Source organism: Tursiops truncatus, chromosome 15 (assembly GCF_011762595.2).
Source record: "Tursiops truncatus isolate mTurTru1 chromosome 15, mTurTru1.mat.Y, whole genome shotgun sequence".
Lineage (NCBI taxonomy): Eukaryota > Metazoa > Chordata > Mammalia > Artiodactyla > Delphinidae > Tursiops > Tursiops truncatus.
The window spans coordinates 22,052,365-22,065,514 of record NC_047048.1 but is presented as its reverse complement, the minus strand read 5'-3'; the positions used below and the strand labels follow the sequence as shown (position 1 = coordinate 22,065,514).

The 13,150-nt window shown below is 39.7% G+C and overlaps 1 protein-coding gene across 10 annotated transcripts in view; it reads left to right on the top strand.

Annotated features, from left to right (window-relative positions):
* The first annotated feature begins 72 nt into the window (after window positions 1-72).
* Window positions 73-13,150, top strand: part of REXO5 (RNA exonuclease 5) — an 80,515-nt gene continuing 67,437 nt past the window's right edge. For 7 of the 10 annotated variants that reach the window (XM_073792227.1, XM_073792226.1, XM_073792225.1 and 4 more), the window contains exons 1-5: window positions 428-568; window positions 5,260-5,372; window positions 6,339-6,465; window positions 7,777-7,873; window positions 11,060-11,203. In XM_073792227.1, coding sequence (XP_073648328.1) covers window positions 428-568; window positions 5,260-5,372; window positions 6,339-6,465; window positions 7,777-7,873; window positions 11,060-11,203 — 622 coding nt within the window. Of the gene's footprint in view, window positions 213-423; window positions 569-5,259; window positions 5,373-6,336; window positions 6,466-7,165; window positions 7,406-7,776; window positions 7,874-11,059; window positions 11,204-13,150 lie in introns of those variants that run through there. The other 3 variants (XM_073792221.1, XM_073792222.1, XM_073792228.1) reach the window with 3 other exon arrangements.

Sequence of the window (13,150 nt, the reverse complement as noted above, 5' to 3'; positions counted from 1 at the left end):
TCCGCCGGAGGCGCGGCGGCGTTTGTTGGTGTTCTCCGCCCTGCTTCTCTTCGGCGTCTTCGGGGAATCTGGGGCGTGGGGAGTGGTTTTGGCAGGGAAGCAGCTAGACAGCGCTCCCCCTTCCCTCTTTTCCAACAGGCGGAGGCGCGTTTGCGGTTGGGGAAGCGTATCGAATCCGGCCTCCGGCGTCAACTGTAAAACCGTTTGGGTTGGTGCGGCGTGGTTTTCTTTGCCGCGTTAACGGGGAAGACCGTTGGCACCCTCCCTTTCCGAGGGGGACGGGGAGCGCTTCGTAAACTGAATTAAGGAGAGGATCTGAGGAGGGTTGTAGGCTGTCGAAACCCTTGTGCTCCCCACTCAGGAGACGGCCCGGGCCATCTGCGCGTCGTAGTTTTCTCATCTCTAACCGATCTTTCTCCACAGGTTCATGGAGCCAGAGAAGGAAAGGACCGGGAGGACCCCCAAGAAGGGCAGGAAGAGGAGGCGGCTCCCGAATAAGCTGGTCGGGGCGTCAGAGGTGATGAGAGACCGTTGGGATCTTGAGGAGAGGCAGCAGCCCGAGGCCAAGGTGAGCAACGGGGGATCCCGAATGGGCGGCCCGAGGCAGTTTGTAGCTCCCAAATGATAATACAATACCACATACCTTAGGGCTGATGTTGGCGGTTTAAAACAGGTATTGTGCCTGGCACACGAGAAGAATGTTCGTTCAACAGATATTTATTGAAGTCTTCTGTATGCCAGGAATTGCTCTAGCTTCTGGAAGTATCCCAGTGCATAAAAGCACAAAATCCCCTGCACTCGTGCAGTTTACATTCCCATAGGAGAATAAGATTGATGATCATCTCTGTCATTTATTGAGAGCTAAATAATGCCTTTCATCCCTTTAGATTTCTATTGTCTTCCTAGGCACTTGGGATACATCAGTGAATAAACAGAGATCACTACTACCTTTACTAGTGGAGAGAGAAAGAAGATAAACAATAGATAATGATAAATCAGTTATATAGAAGGGAATTCGTGCTATGAAAACTTTTTTAAATGGGATTCCTTTTTCTTTTTTTTGGCCTATCCGATTGGCAAAGCAATTTTTTAAAGGTTAACGTGGTAGAAAGTCAAAAGAAGTTGACAGTCTCATCACTTTATTTTGAAACAAACTTAAAGAAAATTTGCAAGGACAGTATCAAAAACTACCCCCCAGCCAACATTTGAAAGTACTGTAGTTTCTAACAGAATGCCTCCCCCCACCCATATTTTAGTGTTTACATATTTCCTACAAACAATCTACATAACTAAAATGCAACCATCAAAATCAGGAAATAACATGGATATATTGCTACCATCTAATACTCAGACCCCATTCAAGTTTCTCCAGTTGTTCTAATAATGTCCTTTTTAGCATTAAGATCAAGTCTAGAATCACGTGTTACAGTTAGTTGTCATGTCTCCTTCAGTCCAAACAACTGTTCAGTCTTTTCTTTGACATTTGTGACATTACTACCTTTGAAGAATCCTGGACCAGTTATTTTGTAGAAGTTAGGTTTGTTTTTTTCCTCATTAATTAGATTCAGATTATACATCTTTGGCAGGAATATCACAGAAGTGATATTCTGTTCTCTTGTATTTTATCAGGTTGTACACAAGTTTGATTTGTCCCATTACTGGTGATGTTAACCTTGATAACTTGATTAAGAACGTGTGTGCTAAACTTCTCTAAAGTTACTCTTTTTCTCTGTTGTTTTGTGGGAAGATGCTTCCTCATTAAACTTGCAGTTTATTCATTTTTTTATTAGTATGAATTTGTGGATACCTATTTTATTCATTGAGTTATAATCCATTACTGTATTTTGCTGCTCAAAATATCCCAGATTTGGCCATTAAGCTAGCTTCTGTGTCCCTTTAACATGACCCCATCATGCTTGAGCATTTCCTTATTTTTCTGGCACAAAAAAATGTTCCAGACTCTTCTGTGCTTTCCCTGCCCCAGCCCTGGAATCGGCTACTTCTGCCAGGAGACTTAGTTCTTTTAGTGGAGAGTGACATTTAGAAATCAAGATCTGGGTGTTAGATGTGTTTATTGCTATTGGTATGTCACTACTCCCAAAAAGAGAGCTAGGTAATATGTGTGCATATGTTTATACACACATACGTATGTTTACATTTAAATATTTTTCTGTATACATATTGAAAAACTGAATTCATATCAGTATCTTTACTTCCAATCCAATTCCACAGGGTTCATTCTAGTTTTCTCCCTTTTCATATTTATAACTTCCTTATATAACAGTGAGAAACCTGACTCCCATTATCTTCAATATATTTGATCAGTCCCCCATTGCTGCCATTGCCCCACACCCTCACACCTTCCTTACCCTGCTTGGGCCCTTGTCATTCTGCGTCTTATACCAGGTCACTCTCCTATCTGAATGCCTTCATTGCTGCTGTGACAAGCTACTACCCTCATCCTTCTCACACGGACACCCGCACCCTTTTCAGGCTTTGAATTCGGTGACAGCCCTCTTTTTCCTTCAGCATTGATGCCCTCCTTACCGTAAACAATTTCTGACATCTGATGCCAGCCTAACTGCTCTCCAGTTGCCACTGCATGGATGCCCTCCTCATACCGCTCAGGCTTTGACACTTCACATTGGGCCACTGTCCTGCATATATATCCTGGGTTCCTACCCCTAGTCCTGGGCTTTCTCCCCTATAGGATGCCCTCCTCACCCTGCTCAGCCTCTGACATTGCATGTTTGGCAACCATGATTACTCACTGCCATATAGATTCCTTACTCATACATTATCAATATCATACAGTTTTGTTTGGTAAATATAAATTGGTATATTCTTTCAGGAGTTAGCAATATTATCAGAATATAAGATATACATGCTTATTTTGACCAGGAATTTATCCTGAGAAAATAGGTGTACAAGGATGCTTATCATAATACTGTTCATAATTTTTTAGAACAACAACAGTGTCATCAATAGGGAATTTTTTTCAAATAAATTATGTTTTAAGTAAATTGAAAGAGTGGACTATTATTAACATTGACTTTTGTTATGTTTAACAGATATGGAAAGATATTTACAGATTATTTTTTTTTTGGCCATGCTACGCAGCTTGTGGGATCTCTGTTCCCTGACTAGGGATTGAACCTGGGCCATGGCAGTGAAAGCGCCTAGTCCTAACCACTGGACTGCTAGGGAATGCCCCAGTTTTTTTTTTTTTCTCGGTGGCAGGAGTTGGTTACAAAACAATGTAATGTATAATCCCTTGGGAAACGTATAAAGTAGAGATGAAAAGAGTTTGGGCTTTGCAGCCTGCATTCTAGTCTTGGTTCTGCCATTTATCTGTTCCTCCATTTCTTTTTTCTAATTTTATTTTTTATTATTTATTTTATTTATTTTTGGCTGCGTTGGGTCTTCATTGCTGCGCACGGGCTTTCTCTAGTTGCATCGAGCGGGGGCTACTCTTTGTTATGGTGTGCAGGCTTCTCATTGCGGTGGCTTCTCTTGTTGCGGAGCATGGGCTCTAGGTGCATGGGCTCAGTAGTTGTGGTTCGCAGGCTTGGTAGTTGTGGTGCACGGGCTTAGTTGCTCCGCGGCACATGGGATCTTCCCGGACCAGGGCTCGAACCCGTGTCCCCTGCATTGGCAGGCGGATTCTTAACCACTGTGCCACCAGGGAAGTCCCTGTTCCTCCATTTCTTTATCTGTAGCTTGCATTCTGGTCTTGGTTCTGCCACTTATCTGTTCCTCCATTTCTTTATCTGTAAAATGGGGATAACAGTAGTGCCCACTTGAGAAGACTTAAGAATTAAATGATTTAATAGATATAAAGTGCTCAGAACTGTAAATGACTAATAATAAGTGTTCAACATTAGCTTTAAACAGTCACAGGGGAAAATAGCAATAATAATAATACCTGGTGTTTAAGTACTTATCTTAGGGTATGTCAGACACTGGCCTCAGTACATTGCACTTACAATGTACCTCATTGCTCTTCCCAGTAATCTCATGAGGTAGAATTGTAGTTATTCTATAAATGAAAAGACCTTAGTCTTAGAGAGATCAAGGCACTTGCCCCTAAGCTCTTAACACCTTAAGGCACTTAAGATGGTAGAGCTTTGGGGGACTTCCCTGGTGGTCCAGTGGTTAAGAATCCGCCTTCAAGTGCAGGGACGTGGGTTTGATACCTGGTCCAGGAACTAAGATCCCACATGCTGCAGGTAAACTAAGCCCACGCACTGCAGCTACTGAGCCTGCGCACTCTAGAGCCTGCCCGCCACTAGAGAGCCTGTGTGCCGCAACTACTGAGCCCGTGCGCCAAAGTGAAAGATCCCACATGCTGCAACGAAGATCCTGCATGTTGCAACTAAGACCCAACGCAGCCAAATAATTAAAAAAAAAATGGTAGAGCTTGGTATTTGAACTCAGGTAGCGTGACTCCAGGGCTTGAACTCCTAACCACTATTACTCTGCTGCCTCCCAGACCAAAATGAAAGTGGTATTACTTGAATTGTACAAATACAGGTGACTTATTTTCACTTATTTGTTGTGTTTTATCTGTTTTACCCTTCTCTATTATCTGACTTAACAAGCATGAATTACTTTAGTAACTATATCTAAGTACAAAGCTATTTTAAGGAGAGGCTTAAAGTCTGACTCCTTAGGTTAGACCACATTGATCATCTATGAACTGGCTCCCACTTCTCTCTTCTCTCATATCTCTATTGCTCTGCAACATGCAGTCTTGACTCCAGCCAAACCAAACTAAGTGTTTAGACACAGTGTTTCCTCCTACCTGGCTGACTCATTATTTTCAAGGTTCAACTCCATTATTTTCATCTCAGTGATGCTATCTCCAAAACTCTCCAATCCCCAAGGCAGTTAGTTAGCCTCTTTTGCTCCCTTACCTTTATAGTAGCACCCACATTATATTGGAATTACCTGTTTCTGCATTTTTCCCCCTAGTAGAATGGACTTCTTGAGAGCATGAGTCATGTTTTATTCATCCTGCTATCCCTAGCACATAACCAAGTGTCTATAATTAAGGTTCTGTATCGGTGTTTATTAAATATCCTATTAATAATGTCATATCACAGGTTGTTGTTTTAGACCTTCATTTCTAATTAGTAAGAACCCTCCTTATGTTTAGAGTATGCTAAAATAATAGAAACTAGAATATTTAAAAATTTGCCGTGTTTTTTTGATGTTCTTTATAATCATAATTTGTTATACTCTGATTTATCTTTGCAGAAAGCCTGCTTATCTACCATTTTACTTTCTGATACCCGTGAAATAACTCATGGCCAGCTATGTGAATTGCTGAAGTATGCAGTTCTGGGCAAATCCAGTGTTCCTAAACCTAGGTATGAGAAGAACATAAATGGTGGGTATAGACCTGAGGTTTCATATTGGTATCTAGAGGACCATGTCTACCTGACGTTTTTTATTTGCCACACGGAACGTCCTAAATTTTTTTTTTACAAAGTTGCCAACAATTTAAATTGGGAATCCCTTTATATCCATATTTTTTACTTCGAAAAACTCTGGCAGCTGTCCCTATGGCAACAATTTGTTGAAGCTGAATAGTGGCCTCCTATTATAGAGGTACACTTCAGTGTCCCACCTGGCCTGCTTCCCTTATTTACAGTATCTGTCTGGCTGCTATAGGTATTTTGTTTATAACCTCCAGTGGAGACCTGATTGAAATAACATAATCATGTATTAAGAATCCCAGTCTTTTTTCTTCTTTTACAAATCAAGGGCAAAGAGAATTTTACTGTTCTGATATCCTCAATGCCATTATTAAATGTCTAATGAAAATTGCATTTCTGTATGTACCAATACACAGTAGAGAGATTTTCATATGTACACTTCCATCTGGGGGTGGAGTGGCTACAAACCTCAAAAGCCCGCTTCTGCCTTAACAGATACTATCATTGCTCTGTCACTTTATCTGAACTGGCTTTCTGGAAGCCGGTCACGTTACTGGCTTAGGAAGGACTGTAGAGCAGATTTGGATCTTGAAGATATGCCTTTGTAAACTGAGCTTAATTAGTTCCAATTTAAAGCAAATCTTAATAGGATTTTGGATTTGAATGCATTTTGTTTCACTTGGTATTATACTTGATTTGAATGGAATAAATAATAATCTCAGGAGATCTTTATTTGAATTCTGTGCAGTAATAGCTGTTCTCCGTTTCCAGGCAGTCAGTGAGTGATGATAAACTCCAATATCTGTTGCTCAGTGCTTTTTTCATACTTCCCTTCTGTATGTCTGTAACTGACTTGACGGTATCAGTCTTAGCTTTGTTGGTTCTGTTTTTCAACAGCTGGTGCCAACTTTTTCACCAAAACCACCTGAACAACGTGGTGGTTGTTATACTGCAGGGAATGAGTCAGCTACACTTTTACAGGTTCTATTTGGAGTTTGGGCTTCTCCGAAAGGCATTCAGACACGTAAGTTAAGAAAACTTTGTATTCGGACCTGAGTCAGGTCCTCACACTCAGAGATTAGTGCACATGTCTCAAATTGTGCTCCTTGGCAACCTGATTGAACAAGCAATAGAAGTTTTAGAAAGCTAAAAAGATTACGCTTGATACCTGAGATTAGATTGTTGAAATTAGATTTCTCTCTCATTTTTTTCTTTGGTAATCTAGGCAAAACCCTTAATCCCAGATTGCAGTCTAGTTCCCAGATTGTAGTTGATATTGTCACATTTTATTTGGGCTTTGGTGTTTTCAAAAATTGTAAAATTTACATAAAACCTATATATTTTGGCTTCTCTTGACAACATCACAAGATTAGTTTCCCTTGAAACAGTATCTGGAGCTGAATAGCAGCTGTCTTTAGAAAGGCATGTGCTCTCCATTTTACCATAGCCTCTTCCATTCTTTATCAGACTGTTTCATCCATTTACCCCTGAGAGCATTTGAATTGGTGAGCCCTAACCTAACCCCCTTGGGTCTCCATTTTCTTTTTTTGCTTTCATTTATTGAACACTACCTATGTGCTAGGCCCTATATTAATCATACTGTATGCATCATCTTTAATTCTTACAATAGTCCTATAAGAGATACTTTTTTTTTTTTTTTTTTTTTTTTTTTTTGCGGTACGCGGGCCTCTCACTGTTGTGGCCTCTCCCGTTGCGGAGCACAGGCTCTGGACGCGCAGGCTCAGTGGCCATGGCTCATGGGCCCAGCCGCTCCGCGGCATGTGGGATCTTCCCGGACCGGGACACGAACCCGTGTGCCCTGCATCGGCAGGCGGACTCTCAACCACTGCACCAGGGAAGCCCCAAGAGATACTTTTTTATTCCCATTTTATACATAAGGAAACTGAGTAACGCACCGAAGTTACAGCTAGTAAGTGGAATTTACAGCTGGAATTGAAGCCCAGGTGAGCCTGAGACTTGAACTCTCAATCTCTTTGCTTTTCTGTGTCATCTACCTGGCATGTTATCCACTAAAGTAATAGATATGAAAGTGCTTTGAAAAATATAAGGAACTTTGCTTTTCTAAGTTATACATTTTTGTAATGTTTGTTTCTTTTGTATAGTGTGTAATTAGAGAAGCAAAGAAAACTGTGGTAGGATAAATATGGCTTCACTTATTTAGTCACTTTTACAACTTAAGGAAACAGTCCTCATTTTACAATGCAAACAATTAAGGTCCAGATCTTTCATAGCACTGAGCTGACAATAAAAGTCTAGGTGACAGTATTTTAACTGTTTTCAAGCATTTTTGTAAAAACCTATTATGTATTTGCAGAAGTTCTGCTTGCCTCCCCCATCATCTGATTTCCTAGCTGATATCATTGGGCTGCAAAAGAAACAAATAATTGGGGATCTGCCTAAAGGAATGGAAGGTATGACTATAAGTAACTTAAGCAGAAAAGCAATTTTGTGTGTGTGTGTGTGTGTGTGTTTTAAGGAAAAAATGGGTAAGTACCAAGGCGGATTAGATAGCAGGAAACATAACCAGGGTTCATGCCTCAGAAGTCATTTGGTTAGGTTAGATAGCTAAGTCTGCTCCCTGGATATCACTGACACTGGACTCAAACTGTCACTGGGTCTTTGTACCCACAAGTGTACACATAGGAAGGAAGATCTTGCCTTTGACTAATGTAGGGGATACTCACTAATACTACTCACAGTGGCAGATTAGGATGCTGGCCAGCTAAAGTATAAATATCCATGATAGCAGTGTTTTTCAAACTGGGTTGTGTCCTGTTAGCAAGTTATAGCTGACCTTCTCTTTTGGGGGGAGAGGAGGTGAGTGATGGAATAGACCTTAACAGTTCATTGCACATAGTAAGGTAAGTATTGTTCAATAATGCTTTTTGTATGTTTGTTCAGAAATAATTAAATTATTGAATAGTTGCACTGAGGGGACATGAAAAAGTGGTGAGGAATAACTAGTGATTCCTTTCCATATCCTCCATGACTGTGTTTCCTGTTATCTTCTGTCTCAAAAGCTTCTAACTTCCTACCTTTCCATTGTTCCCCTTTCCTTCTAATAGATGTCTATATCGGACCTGCAGCTTTGTTTAATTTGACATCCACTGTATTTTAAACATCTTTGAGTGAATTACAGAGTAGTCATTATGAGATTCAAAACTCAGGTAAAGACATTGAGCTGTAAAAGAAAGGATGTAATCAGAAAAAAGAAATTGATGTGACTGAAGAATATAGATTGTTGAGGGTGATTAGGGGGTGGAGATGGAATAAGAGGGCGGGTAGTGGTGAGAGATGAGGCTTAGGGGTAGGTTAAAGCTTTGTCTTGCAGGCTGTAAATGCTATGCTAAGGACTTTGGATTTTATCCTGTAAGCATTGAGGAGCTAGAGGGTTATAGCTACTTCTCTGTCCTCCTAAGGATTTTGCTTCATTTTCCCAACCTAAATAAATATCGAAGTCCCCAAGATATAGTCCATATACTTTGATCTTTCTTCAGTTCTCTTTTGAAATATTCATCTGTTCTTCCCCAGTTTATCCATCACTCTTCTGTGGATAACTCCTCTGTCTTTAGGTTTGATATCCCAAACTCCAGGCCTGCATTTTCAACTGCCTGCTGGATGTTGCTACCTGGATACTCCACTGTACCCTCAATCATAGCATATATAAAAGCATTTTTCTCATCCCTAAATAACAGACTCCCAACTTCAAATCCCCTTTTCTGTTGGTACTGTTTTTCTCTAAGCCACCAGTATTGAATTTTAGAATTACTTTTCTTTTGGCTCCCCATACCCAATCTTCATGGCTCATTCCCTTTGCTATTAAGAACCTATTCAAATGTTACTTTATCAGAGAGACCTTCCCTGGTTATAAAATATATGACATTAACCCTTTTCCTGCCCCAGCACTCCCTTTCCTCCTTTTTCTCCTTTACTTTTCTCCATAGTCCTTATCCTCACCTGCTATATTATGTATTTGTTTGTTTATTGTCCATTTTCCCAACTAGAATTTAAGATCACCTAGAATTTAAGAGAATTTTGTTGATTTTGTTCATTGGGGAATCTACTGGCTAGAGCAATACCAGGCATATAATAAGTACTCAGTAAATATTTTGTTGACTGAACTGAATTACTCTGTCACTATGCTCTACCAGTTTTTCCTTTTTTTAAAAAAAATATTTATTTGTTTGCGCTGGGTCTTAGTTGCGGTTTGTGGGCTCCTTAGTTGTGGCAGGTAGGCTCCTTTAGTTGTGGCTTGGGAGCTCCTTAGTTGTGGCATGAGAACTCTTAGTTGAGGCATGCATGTGGGATCTAGTTCCCTGACCAGGGATCGAACCCAGGCCCCCTACATTGGGAGTGCAGTCTTAACCTGCGCCCCCTGCATTGGGAGCCAACAGGGAAGTCCCTCTACCAGTTTTTCTTGTGTAATGTTTCTTTCTTATAACCTTTTTCCTCCCTCCATCATCTTAATCCAGACTCTTTTTTTTTTTTGCCATTTCTCATTTCTCTCTCTACTTCATTTTCCACATATCTTTGAGGTTGATCTTTCTTAAAGTACTGTTTGGTTATGCCACTTCCCTTCTCAGGAACTTTCTGTTGCTCCACCTTATATATGAAATGATGGACTAAAATTCAAACTCTTGAGCCTGGCATTCGCAGTGGTCTACAATTCACTTTTATCCTCCTCTTTCAACCTTGTTTCTTATACTGCTCTTCTACAAAGACCTTTTTTTCTCCCCGACTGGTCTAGTCACTACCATACCAAGTTTGCTTTGTACATTTCTATCTTACCTGGGATGCCCTCTTTCCTTACTTCTGATTCTTTGGCATTCTTGTTTGCAAGGACCAGGCACTCACTGAGGCCACCTTAAGTGAGAGGGTATTATTTGAAGGACATGTGGACTAGAAAGTCATCAAGAATCTAAATGCCTCTGGTGAAGAGCTGTTCTCCATCCCTTTCATGGCATCTTAGCTTCTTTGTTTTCTGTTCTAACCGGTGTGTTCTCCTTATTTCCTAGTTCAGTTCTGGAAGCAAGCAATCTGATCAGCTTAGCTAATTACCCTTGTCCCTTTTGAGCATGTCTTGACAAGGAATATCAAGTCACTGGTCAGTTTATAGATAGCTCCCTCTTTAGCCAAGTCCCCACTCTTAATCCAATCAGTAACGAGCCCTACTTAAAGAACCAGCACCCCTGCTGGTGCTTGAGCCAGGTGGTTAGGGGTGCAGTAGATTTAGCTAGAATGGGCTATTAGGAGTGGCAGACACTGTAACGGACTGGTCTAATACACCAAATATCTGAATTCTGCCTTTTCTTTAAGACTCAGCTAATCTTTTCTTCTCTTGAACCATCTCTAACCATCTCAGCCAGTATATTCTCCCTTTCCCTTTTATAGCTTTTATTATTATAACCCATTTGAGACTTATTTTCTCTTTGTGTTCTTTATAAGTGTATGAGAGTGCAAGCTCCTTTAAAGTTGGGGCTGGGTCTTAAAAATCTTTTGATCTTCATCATGCTTACCCTATACAACATTAAAAGGACATGTCCTCTGAGGGCTGTTAAACACAGATTCTAACATATGTATGATTGTCCTTGTTTCAGGGTCTTTACCTTCTTCCAGCTCAGAAGTCAGCATCAACCTGCAGAATGACCCCATCGTTAAAAAGTATGGCTCTAAGAAAGTAAGCTTGACCAGATGCCTTCTCACAAAGGAGGAAATGAAAACATATCACTTTCCGTTACAAGGTTGGTTTAGATTTAACCTGATGTTGGTAACAATGGAAGAATATCTATCAGTTTATTTAAAAATATTCCTGTTGAAAGTTCATTTTTATGGGCTGCTTTCCAAGTGATTTATTCCATCTTCTACTAAAGAGGAAATACTTTCAGGGCAATGTTTCCTAAAGTGTAGGATGTGTACCATTATTGATTTTAGGTAGTACATGAACATGACCTTAAATATTGTGGGAAAATTATTCCTTTTTCATTTTTCTTTCATTCCTTAGTATATTGAAAAGAAGTCAATATGTCTTTAAAACTTTAACACTTCTCTGGTACTTCTAATCCTCCTCCCACCCATCCCACCCCCATTTTCTTTAATAAATAGGACAAGTCTAGGCTCAGAGCCTTGGTCTGTTATGTAGCAAGAATTTAATAAAAATCCTTTGATTTATTACCTCTTAATCACAGCAGTCATGTTAAAATTCCTTAAAAAAAAAAAAGCCCTATTGAGTTATGATTAACCTACCATTCAGTTCATCCATTTAAAGTATACAATTTCAGTAGTTTCTAGCATGTTTACAGAGTTTTTCAACCATCACTACAATCAATTTAGAACATGTTCATCACCCCAAAAGAAACCCTGTACTATTGTTTCCCCCCAGTGCCCTTTAGCCCTAGGCAACTACTAATTACTTTCTGTTAATAGATTTACCTATTGTGAATATAAATGGAATCATACAATATGTGGTCTTTTGTAACTGGCTTCTTTCACTTAGCATCAAATTTTCAAGGGTCATCCGTGTTGTAGCATGTATCATTACTTCATTTATTTTCATTCTAATGATATTCCATGTATGGTTATACATTTTATTTATCCAGTCATCAGTTGATGACATTTGGGTTGTTTCCACCTCGGGGATGTTATGAATAATGCTACTTTGAATATTCAGATACAAGTTTTTGTGTGGACATATGTTTTCATTTTTCTTGAGTATATACCTAGGAGTAGAACTGCTAGATCCTATAGTAACTCTATGTTTAACCTTTAAGGAACTATCAGACTGTTTTACAAAGCAGGTGCACCATTTTACATTCCCCCCAGCAATGTATAAGGGTTCCAATTTCTGTACATCCTTACCAACACTTGCTATGCTCTGCCTTTTTGATTATACCCATCCTAGTGTGTGTGAAGTAGTATCTCATTGTGATTTTCGTTTGCATTTCTCTGATGGCTGATGATATTGAGCATCTTTTTATATGCTTATTGGCCATTTGTATATTTTTTCAGATCCTTTGTCTGTTTCTTAATTGGGCTGTCTTTGGGGAGTTAATAGTTCATATATCATAGTATTGCCATGAGGATTAATTGAGTTAATGTACAAAACGAGCTTAGCATGGGGCACATAGTGCTTTAAAAAGTTATTCTTTGTTATTATTGGTACTAATAATATAGATAAGGAGGGCAGCAAGTATAATGTCTCCAGGATTTGGGGGTACTCCTTTCTGGTCTAGACTGTATTTTGGTTCTTTTAATTGTAATCAGTTGGAAATTTCAGGGTACTGTGACATAGAAACTGGTCAAAGCTTTTCATACTCCCCTTAGTTTCTTGTCAAATAAGATCTAGGTATTACCTTTACTGTTTCAGCCTCTGTCTGAAGGTAGGAATCTTCAATGATTCAGACACTTTTGGGCCTCTGAACTGAATGTGCCTGGTTACTGACTTAGGGTACACAATGGAAGGGATACCTTAAGCCTATATCTGAGCCTCTGTAGGGAATTTTCAGGCTATGATTCCAGAAAATGAGGCACGTTTCTAAAGAGAGATCTTGGAGAAATTTTAAGGGTAGAGTTGAGTACAAGAGTGCATATGGTGAATGTTAAACATTCTGCCTACCATGAAATCCTTTTAGATCTCTGCTATGGTGGAATCTCATTCCTACTTTTTCTTGTTTTATTTAGGAAAGAAAGAT